General features: G+C 42.0%; 3 protein-coding genes across 3 annotated transcripts; all 3 read left to right on the top strand.

Moving 5' to 3' along the window:
- Positions 1-433: 433 nt before the first annotated feature.
- LOC122759534 (phosphopantothenoylcysteine decarboxylase-like) lies at positions 434-1,296 on the top strand. The gene is made up of 2 exons (XM_044014461.1): positions 434-1,061; positions 1,202-1,296. The coding sequence occupies exons 1-2, from the start codon at positions 434-436 to the stop codon at positions 1,294-1,296; spliced, it is 723 nt and encodes a 240-aa protein (XP_043870396.1).
- An 842-nt stretch (positions 1,297-2,138) lies between these two features.
- On the top strand, positions 2,139-3,001 carry LOC122759535 (phosphopantothenoylcysteine decarboxylase-like). Its single transcript, XM_044014462.1, has 2 exons — positions 2,139-2,766; positions 2,907-3,001. Exons 1-2 carry the CDS (start codon positions 2,139-2,141, stop codon positions 2,999-3,001), a joined length of 723 nt encoding a protein of 240 aa, XP_043870397.1.
- A 3,380-nt stretch (positions 3,002-6,381) lies between these two features.
- Positions 6,382-8,755, top strand: LOC122759536 (phosphopantothenoylcysteine decarboxylase-like). Its single transcript, XM_044014463.1, has 2 exons — positions 6,382-7,009; positions 8,727-8,755. The coding sequence occupies exons 1-2, from the start codon at positions 6,382-6,384 to the stop codon at positions 8,753-8,755; spliced, it is 657 nt and encodes a 218-aa protein (XP_043870398.1).
- Positions 8,756-9,745: the final 990 nt, after the last annotated feature.

Raw genomic sequence — 9,745 nt, forward strand, 5'->3', positions numbered from 1 at the left:
TGATTGGGGGTCACACGCAACAAGACCTATCACCAGATGGAGCCCCAAAAACTGGATTTGAGAAGCAATTCCATAAGAACACCCATAAGAAACAAGCATCAAGTTTCACAGTTGAGTCTGAACAGAAAAAAACTACTTTTTCCACTTCTTTTCTGAAGAAATTCTGCCGAGTCTCCACCTACTTCCCTCTGGCCATTCACAGGCAGCCACATTACTGGCATTGAAACTGAGATGCCATCACAGACTCAAATGTAACAACATCATAGTTTGATTGCAATGAGACTGTGATGGCTTTGATGACCAAAGGACCAAAAAGAAGAAGCTTTTCTGGTTGAAATGCTGCAGATGGAAGACCATGTTTCTTGTGCAGAGACTGATTTAGGACCAAAAAGAAGACGACATACAACCCGCCATAGAAGCTTTTCTGGTTGAAATGCTGCAGATGGAAGATCATGTTTCTTGTGCAGAAAGTGATTTAGTCAACTCTTGCAGGACTTTCCGTCATGTCCTTGTTGGCGTAACTGGGAGTGTTGCAGCCTTGAAATTGCCTCTTCTGGTCTCCCAGCTTCTTCAGCTCCCTGGGGTGGATGTGAGAGTTATCTCTACGGAGCATGCCAAACACTTCTACAACCCTGCAGAGGTTTCAGTAAAAAGCTACACTGACAAGGATGAGTGGGAGATGTGGAAGCAGAGATCGGACCCTGTGCTACACATTGAGCTAAGGCGCTGGGCAGATCTACTCGTCATTGCCCCCCTAGGTGCCAACACTCTTGGAAAAATAGTTAATGGCATTTGTGACAATCTGCTGACGTGTGTGGTACGAGCCTGGGACATGAGTCGGCCTCTCCTCTTCTGCCCTGCTATGAACACAGCGATGTGGCAGCATCCCATTACAGCTGAGCAGGTATCCAGGATGAAAGAGTTTGGATATGTGGAAATCCCGTGCGTTGCTAAGAAACTAGTGTGTGGAGATGTTGGCAAGGGCGCCATGGCAGAAGTATCATCCATTGTCAGTGCTGTTAAACAGCATCTTCAGAAATCAGAAGAGTCCTCCAGTCCCTGTAGGCTTTCACAATCTGTGTGGTCGGGTTTTGTGATCAAAATGAAATATGTTGTTCGAGCGATTGCTAGAAAGTTTCTGGGAATTTTACACTTTTACACAAGTGAGAATACTACGGGACAATCTCTGTAAAATTCACAGCAAGCAAGTGCCCTGCCTCCTGCGTCAACCCAGACTCACATTCATTGAGGAAACTAATGGGTTTAATGGAGATCTCGCCTGCTGATTACAGATAACTGGAACTTGAACACAATGTCCATGTTAAGAGCCCTCTTCAGCCAAGTTTGGACTCAGTGACTCATTAGTGATCAACACAGGGCAAGTGGCTCCTTTTTTCATGATGTTTATTTCTTCTACCATGGACTATCCTTCATATGTATGGACACATACTGTCATTTCAAGATGTCAACACTGCCTTGCGAGTATACTGGACAAGTTCTGTTTTTCACAGAGAATGTGTGTATGCAAAGAGAGGTTCTTAAAGTGTATCAATTATAGTCTGTACTTTGTTTTACAATGGGCTTAATTGGTTATTTCCTTTATAATTTACCATTTGCATTTGCTGACTGTAAAAATCTACGCCAACAAACTGTAATTCCGTATGTGTTGTACCGTATTTTTTACGGTGAAATTCTGGCAACCACAGCTGCCAGTATTTTACTGTAAATTTGAACTTTGCAATAAAATACCGTATTATATCTTACACAGTTGTACCGTGATTTTCACTGATGGACTGTTAAGTTTAAAAGAATTTACTGTAAACAGGTTTATAAAATAACTGTTATTTTTACAGCAAATTACCATAAACAAATAACAGTCCCCTACAGAGAAATTTACGGTTGCCAAAAAGAAATTCTGCAGAATCTCCACCTACTTCCCTCTGGCCATTCACAGGCAGCCACATTACTGGCATTGAAACTGAGATGCCATCACATGTGGCATTGAAACTGAGATGCCATCACAGACTCAAATGTAACAACATCATAGTTTGATTGCAATGAGACTGTGATGGCTTTGATGACCAAAGGACCAAAAAGAAGAAGACGTACAACCAGCCATAGAAGCTTTTCTGGTTGAAATGCTGCAGATGGAAGACCATGTTTCTTGTGCAGAAAGTGATTTAGTCAACTCTTGCAGGACTTTCCGTCATGTCCTTGTTGGCGTAACTGGGAGTGTTGCAGCCTTGAAACTGCCTCTTCTGGTCTCCCAGCTTCTTCAGCTCCCTGGGGTGGATGTGAGAGTTATCTCTACGGAGCATGCCAAACACTTCTACAACCCTGCAGAGGTTTCAGTAAAAAGCTACACTGACAAGGATGAGTGGGAGATGTGGAAGCAGAGATCGGACCCTGTGCTACACATTGAGCTAAGGCGCTGGGCAGATCTACTCGTCATTGCCCCCCTAGGTGCCAACACTCTTGGAAAAATAGTTAATGGCATTTGTGACAATCTGCTGACGTGTGTGGTACGAGCCTGGGACATGAGTCGGCCTCTCCTCTTCTGCCCTGCTATGAACACAGCGATGTGGCAGCATCCCATTACAGCTGAGCAGGTATCCAGGATGAAAGAGTTTGGATATGTGGAAATCCCATGCGTTGCTAAGAAACTAGTGTGTGGAGATGTCGGCAAGGGCGCCATGGCAGAAGTATCATCCATTGTCAGTGCTGTCAAACAGCATCTTCAGAAATCAGAAGAGTCCTCCAGTCCCTGTAGGATTTCACAATCTGTGTGGTCGGGTTTTGTGATCAAAATGAAATATGTTGTTCGAGCGATTGCTAGAAAGTTTCTGGGAATTTTACACTTTTACACAAGTGAGAATACTACGGGACAATCTCTGTAAAATTCACAGCAAGCAAGTGCCCTGCCTCCTGCGTCAACCCAGACTCACATTCATTGAGGAAACTAATGGGTTTAATGGAGATCTCGCCTGCTGATTACAGATAACTGTGGTGAACAGCATACCGTACCTCCAAAAGGAAAACAAAATGCTGCGAGTCCAAGAAACTGATGAAAAGCAAACAGGAAGTTGGCCTAATGCAATAAAGCACTACAGACGTTCTAATAAACCTTCCCACACTTTTATCAGATTACTCTGCTGGAAATGACTTTTGGGTTCATTTTGAATCAGGTATAACTGATGAACTTGATTTAAATGTGAAAATGCACGACATGTGATAGCCGGGAGCTTGAGGCCATCCCACTGTATGTTGTACACTGTAAGAAATATCCGTAGAAATGACGGTAAAAAACTGTCAAATAGCAGCAGTAAAATACCGTAAAATCAAAAATAGTATATCACTGTAGTAAATACATTGAATTACCGTAAATCAAGAAACAGTAAATAACTTTAAATTTTATGGTTTTTGTAAGTAGAAAATACAGAATTATACTGTGATTGTTATAAAAAGTTTACAAAATTCACAGTAAAATACCGTAATGTCACAAGCGCGTAATTACCCTAAAATTGACGGTATCAGTCTGTCTGAATTACAGATTTTGCTGGTTTAAATTTACGGTACACAACCATTAAATCATCATCAGGACAGGCTGTGGTATGTGCTTATTATATCACAGTTAAGGGCCGTTGTTCGTAGCACTTAATGCAATTATATGTTAATAACATTATATATATTTTATTATATGTAAAACATGACAATGAAAACGTTGTTGTGTTTGTTGTTGTTCCATGTCAATAAAGCTTTTTTGAATTGAGGAGAGAGACAGAGAGAATGACAGAAAACGACAGAGACAGACAGAGGCAGACAGAGAGAGAGAACCGGCGAGTTAACGGAAGCTAGAAATTTTGAATTTCAGTTCACCGCCATTTCTTCGCGTCCACAGGAGCAGTTTTTGTTGTTGTTCCACGTCAATAAAGCTTTATTGAATTGAGGAGAGAGACATAGAGAACGACAGAGAGACAGATAGATAGGAGAGAGAGGCAGAGAGAGAGGTCCGTGGAGTTAACGGAACGCCATTTCTTCGTGCCCACAGGAGCAGAGTTCTTCTTCAGGTGAGCACATTCACAGCTCATTGAGACTGTCCGATTAACGTTAGCTAGCCGCAGAGCCACATTAGCTCTTATTCGTTGACTTTCAAGCAGAGGAGTTCAGGTAGCGATATCTTAAAAGTTGCTGGACATGTCGCTATCTGCTTTTTGCAGAATAGAAGAGTCACTTAAGGGCTCTGAGAAGTCGCTAGCTACAGCTAACGTTGCTAATGCTAGAAAAATGTTTAGCTGTAACTTCTGTAGCAAGTCGGTTAAGACTTTGAGGGTTTCCATAGAGGGCGCATTTTTTTACCGGAGGCATAGTGTATCATCATCTGTTCAAACTGAATCAAGTGAATGAGACAAGTACAGGGACAGTTAAAGATGAGGGTGATATGGATATATCCGAGGATGTCAGTGATCTTTTTCTCAGAAACGTCTCTTTATTCTACTTGAAATTGTAGGGTGAGTCAACTTTGCAGGAATGCGGTATGGCCAGTACTCTGATTCGTCGTCATCGTTATCAGCACTCAGCTTCAGTGAGTATATTTAAATAGATAGGCTTCTGAACTGGTGCTGCCATTAAATGTTTTTGTTTCTTCATACCTGTCAAATATTTACATGGCCACATCAATAATTATTTCTCCCATATACTGTATGTCTACTACCCTGATTCGATGTCAAATCCAAAGGATTGTGTGTTTTCAGCTGAAGCCTCCACAGTTTCTCCCTCAATCTCTCTCAATCTATTAGATCTGCTAAATCTGTTAACTGTTTTAAGCACCTCCTGAAATCATATTTATAGGTTGGCCTTTTTATGAGATTTTTTAAACCTACTCTTCATTCAGCATTTATTTATTTATGTTTTTCTTTAATTAATGTTTTGTTTTGTTGTTGTTGTTGTTGTTGCCGGAAGCAACAGTGTAAGTGCTAAAGAACAATAATTATCATTATTATCGTTAACCATTTTTTCTTTGTTGTCTTTCTTTGTCTGGTTGCAGACAGATTTATGCCAGTCCACAGTAAACACCTGTATGAAGACTGCTGGTGAATTTTCAAGCAGGAATGATGACAACACCTGCCCAACGTTCCAGTTTCTCCTTAACATTGTACCATGTCTGTATGAGACTCTGTCCCACCTGTCTTCAGTCAAGTCTGGACCCAATGACTCAAACACCAGTCTTGTCAAGGCTAATTAGAGGTAAGAAATGTTTTATGTCAGTGTAGCAAATGAGTAGATGCAAGCACAACTCAAACTTCACTCAGTCGATCTCCCTCAAGTGCACAGTGCCAACAGCTTCATACACACATACAGTTGAAAAAAAAAATCAGTATTATGGACAGGATTTAGGCTGCAATTCGACAAGGGTGAAACAAATACTGATGATCACATAGTCCTGAAAAGTGACATTTTCTACCTTTCACATTAATACAATAAAATAAATGAAATATTCCTGATGACCCGCAAAACTATATAACCAGAGTGCTGGTTTCATTCAATGTATACCTCATTGGAGCTCAGTTTAACAACAGAAGGTTGAATTTTTCTCTATAGGCATCATGGTCAGGCACTGCATCAATCTAACCTTTGCTTTGTTTCTGTTTTCTGGCTGCAGAGAGGATCATGCAGTCTACAGTGGACACCAGATGGACAACATATGAGTCTTCAAGCAAAACTGGTGACTGCTGAATGCTTTAAGTTCCAGTTTCTTGAACACAATGTCCATGTTAAGAGCCCTCTTCAGCCAAGTTTGGACTCGGTGACTCATTAGTGATCAACACAGGGCAAGTGGCTCCTTTTTTCATGATGTTTATTTCTTCTACCATGGACTATCCTACATATGTATGGACACATACTGTCATTTCAAGATGTCAACACTGCCTTGCGAATATACTGGACAAGTTCTGTTTTTCACAGAGAAATGCTGGCAACCACAGCTGCCAGTATTTTACCGTAAATTTTAACTTTGCAATAAAATACCGTATTATATCTTACAGTTTTACTGCGTTTTTTCACTGATGGACTGTTATTTTTAAAAGAATTTACTGTAAACAGGTTTATAAAATAACTGTTATTTTTACAGCAAATTACCGTAAACAAATAACAGTCCCCTACTGTGAAATTTACAGTTGCCAAAAAAAAATTCTGCAGTCTCCACCTACTTCCCTCTGGCCATTCACAGGCAGCCACATTACTGGCATTGAAACTGAGATGCCATCACAGACTCAAATGTAACAACATCATAGTTTGATTGCAATGAGACTGTGATGGCTTTGATGACCAAAGGACCAAAAAGAAGAAGACATACAACCAGCCATAGAAGCTTTTCTGGTTGAAATGCTGCAGATGGAAGACCATGTTTCTTGTGCAGAAAGTGATTTAGTCAACTCTTGCAGGACTTTCCGTCATGTCCTTGTTGGCGTAACTGGGAGTGTTGCAGCCTTGAAACTGCCTCTTCTGGTCTCCCAGCTTCTTCAGCTCCCTGGGGTGGATGTGAGAGTTATCTCTACGGAGCATGCCAAACACTTCTACAACCCTGCAGAGGTTTCAGTAAAAATCTACACTGACAAGGATGAGTGGGAGATGTGGAAGCAGAGATCGGACCCTGTGCTACACATTGAGCTAAGGCGCTGGGCAGATCTACTCGTCATTGCCCCCCTAGGTGCCAACACTCTTGGAAAAATAGTTAATGGCATTTGTGACAATCTGCTGACGTGTGTGGTACGAGCCTGGGACATGAGTCGGCCTCTCCTCTTCTGCCCTGCTATGAACACAGCGATGTGGCAGCATCCCATTACAGCTGAGCAGGTATCCAGGATGAAAGAGTTTGGATATGTGGAAATCCCGTGCGTTGCTAAGAAACTAGTGTGTGGAGATGTTGGCAAGGGCGCCATGGCAGAAGTATCATCCATTGTCAGTGCTGTTAAACAGCATCTTCAGAAATCAGAAGAGTCCTCCAGTCCCTGTAGGATTTCACAATCTGTGTGGTCGGGTTTTGTGATCAAAATGAAATATGTTGTTCGAGCGATTGCTAGAAAGTTTCTGGGAATTTTACACTTTTACACAAGTGAGAATACTACGGGACAATCTCTGTAAAATTCACAGCAAGCAAGTGCCCTGCCTCCTGCGTCAACCCAGACTCACATTCATTGAGGAAACTAATGGGTTTAATGGAGATCTCGCCTGCTGATTACAGATAACTGTGGTGAACAGCATACCGTACCCCAAAAGGAAAACAAAATGCTGCGAGTCCAAGAAACTGATGAAAAGCAAACAGGAAGTTGGCCTAATGCAATAAAGCACTACAGACGTTCTAATAAACCTTCCCACACTTTTATCAGATTACTCTGCTGGAAGTGACTTTTGGGTTCATTTTGAGTCAGGTATAACTGATGAACTTGATTTAAATGTGAAAATGCATGACATGCGATAGCCGGGAGCTTGAGGCCATCCTACTGCTGTAGGCTGGGCCACAAGCTTGTAAAGTGGGAATTCAGCAAACCACAGACAGAGCTTGAAAAGAACTCCTGGAGTACCAGCATCAATTACCTCGATTAATGCACATTACCCGAGCCCTCATTCTCTTCCTGTGTGTATCACCTCACACTCTACAAGCTGGGTGCACCAGTGCACCTCAGGCTACCCAGGAGGAGGGAGAGAGAGAGAGAGAGAGTGTGTGTGTGTGTGTTGCAGGGCAATATATCATCTCAGCTTGAATAGACCCCCAAGCCAGAAGTTAATGAAGTGAAATGAGACTTATTAGACAAAAACCTTTAAAATCACTGACAGGGAAATAAAGACGGCCTGAAATTATTAATGACAATGGAGACATACTGAGGTGCACAAAGGGACTGTGGACACAGGTGAAGTCTATGAAATGTTACGTCCTAGGGAAAAACAATGATTGAAGCAAGAGAATATGACAACGATAACTTAAGAGGAAGGAGATAAGAAAGAAGGCAGTAAATCAACATTACATATGCCAGCTGCCATAAAACAAGAACAAGCACACAAACAACTCATGCCTACCTCTACGGGGTTCAAGCTAGGACAGATATAACAAGCGGGTGACAGTGTGAGTGTTCTTGTTTTTTAAAGTCCAGAGTATTAAGCTTTGCCCCTCTTTGCCCTGCAGTGGATTAACCAAGGAATTAACACTATCATATGATCCACGTGGCACACATTTCTCAATGGCTTTATTTTTCAGGCACATGTGCAGCCTGGGTCAGCTAAGCTAAGATAAGCCAGGTAATTAGCCAAGAATGACTAGTTACCAGGCTGATTAGCGCCACTCCTCATCAGGTAATGACGGCTCAGCGGGAGATCGGCTCGGTCTGACACTCGGCACATGATTGAGCGAGGGACTGCAGCGCCTGCTGGCAGGGTGCTGTTCTGCGGGTCAGCCAGAGAACAAGGATGCATTTCTCATTACTGGCAGAAATTTGGATGGCGTCCTTAAAATTTGGGGCATGTAGCCGCTCTCACCAAGGCAGGCGTCTGATAGCTTGACCATCATAATTGTTGGACCGATGTTTGTGTGCACTTGTCAAAGAGATGGCGACTGCTCAGATTCACGAGTAGAAGTGTTTCTCCTGCTGCCTTGTTCCTTGAATTCCAAAGCTAAGGGCGGCAACAGATGGAGATAAATTAAAAGATCCTGTTTCACCCCCTCTTCTCCACAGACCCCTGGGCTCACCCTGTTCTGCTTTGAAGCCTGATACATGTGGTTGCCTTTGACTGAGGGTTCATGGAGAGGCAGAGGTGTTCAGGTTGGACTCCAAGCAAACCCCTCATTGTTCTTTGGCCTTTATTTGGCCTGTAGGTCTTAACCTTGTAATGACCCTCAGGCATTTGCTTAAGGGGTCATAAAGACTGGGCCACTTGTTTCACCCAAGGCCAGAGACCTGAGGACCCAAGGGTGCAAGGGTATGTTGTGAGTCAGCTAAACTTTTGTGGTTTAGATTATGCAGTCAGAACTTTGCTGGATGAGAAATAAAACCTGACAGCATCAGAAAAAAAACACAGCGTTGACTTTCTTTATATACATATATACATATATATGGCATTTGATCACGTCTCATCACTTATATGTATATATATATGTATATATATATATATATATATATATAGTGTATATATGTATATATGTAGTGAAATTAGCTTTGTCATAATTGAGACATAAATATTTGCCAACACTATTTTACTCCACCTAAAATCAAAACATTTGTTGGTTGACCTACTTTTAATTATGGGCAGAACATGCTGTGGTGTATGGAACTGATTCCATTCAAAACAGGAAATAAAAACCTGGCTCGCATTGGGAATTTTGAACCTCAATCCCATCAGATTTTTATCTCTGTCAGACAATAACCAGCCTTGTGCACACACCAAGTACCCAATCTAATAAATTATTCAGCTGCACTCACAAATAATTCCTTTGGCCTGAGAAGTTTGGCCAAGCGTTGACATAGATATATGTTGACATTTCCTCCTTGGTGTCTACACAAAGTAGAATGTAGAACATAAACAAGGTGGAGTGAGAGGTTAGCACAGCCACAGAACTGGGCGTGAGGTGAGAAGTGAAGAGGAGGAAACCATTGTCTGGACAGAGGCAGATGGGGGAACATAAGAAATGTGGTCTGCATGTCTGAAGTCTAAAGCTCAAAAAGCTGGCATTTGATCACGTCTCATCACTTAGTTC

The sequence above is a fragment of the Solea senegalensis genome, linkage group LG18, assembly GCF_019176455.1.
Source record: "Solea senegalensis isolate Sse05_10M linkage group LG18, IFAPA_SoseM_1, whole genome shotgun sequence".
In the NCBI taxonomy this organism is placed as follows: domain Eukaryota; kingdom Metazoa; phylum Chordata; class Actinopteri; order Pleuronectiformes; family Soleidae; genus Solea; species Solea senegalensis.

Excerpts from the sequence above, each read along its gene's own strand:
- LOC122759536 (XM_044014463.1), top strand. The coding sequence starts at position 6,382 with ATGCTGCAGATGGAAGACCATGTTTCTTGTGCAGAAAGTGATTTAGTC. Across the intron at positions 7,010-8,726 it reads AGAAGAGTCCTCCAGTCCCT|ACCCCTGGGCTCACCCTGTT; the intron begins GTAGGATTTCAC and ends TCTTCTCCACAG.
- LOC122759534 (XM_044014461.1), top strand. The coding sequence starts at position 434 with ATGCTGCAGATGGAAGATCATGTTTCTTGTGCAGAAAGTGATTTAGTC. Across the intron at positions 1,062-1,201 it reads AGAAGAGTCCTCCAGTCCCT|CAAGCAAGTGCCCTGCCTCC; the intron begins GTAGGCTTTCAC and ends TAAAATTCACAG.
- LOC122759535 (XM_044014462.1), top strand. The coding sequence starts at position 2,139 with ATGCTGCAGATGGAAGACCATGTTTCTTGTGCAGAAAGTGATTTAGTC. Across the intron at positions 2,767-2,906 it reads AGAAGAGTCCTCCAGTCCCT|CAAGCAAGTGCCCTGCCTCC; the intron begins GTAGGATTTCAC and ends TAAAATTCACAG.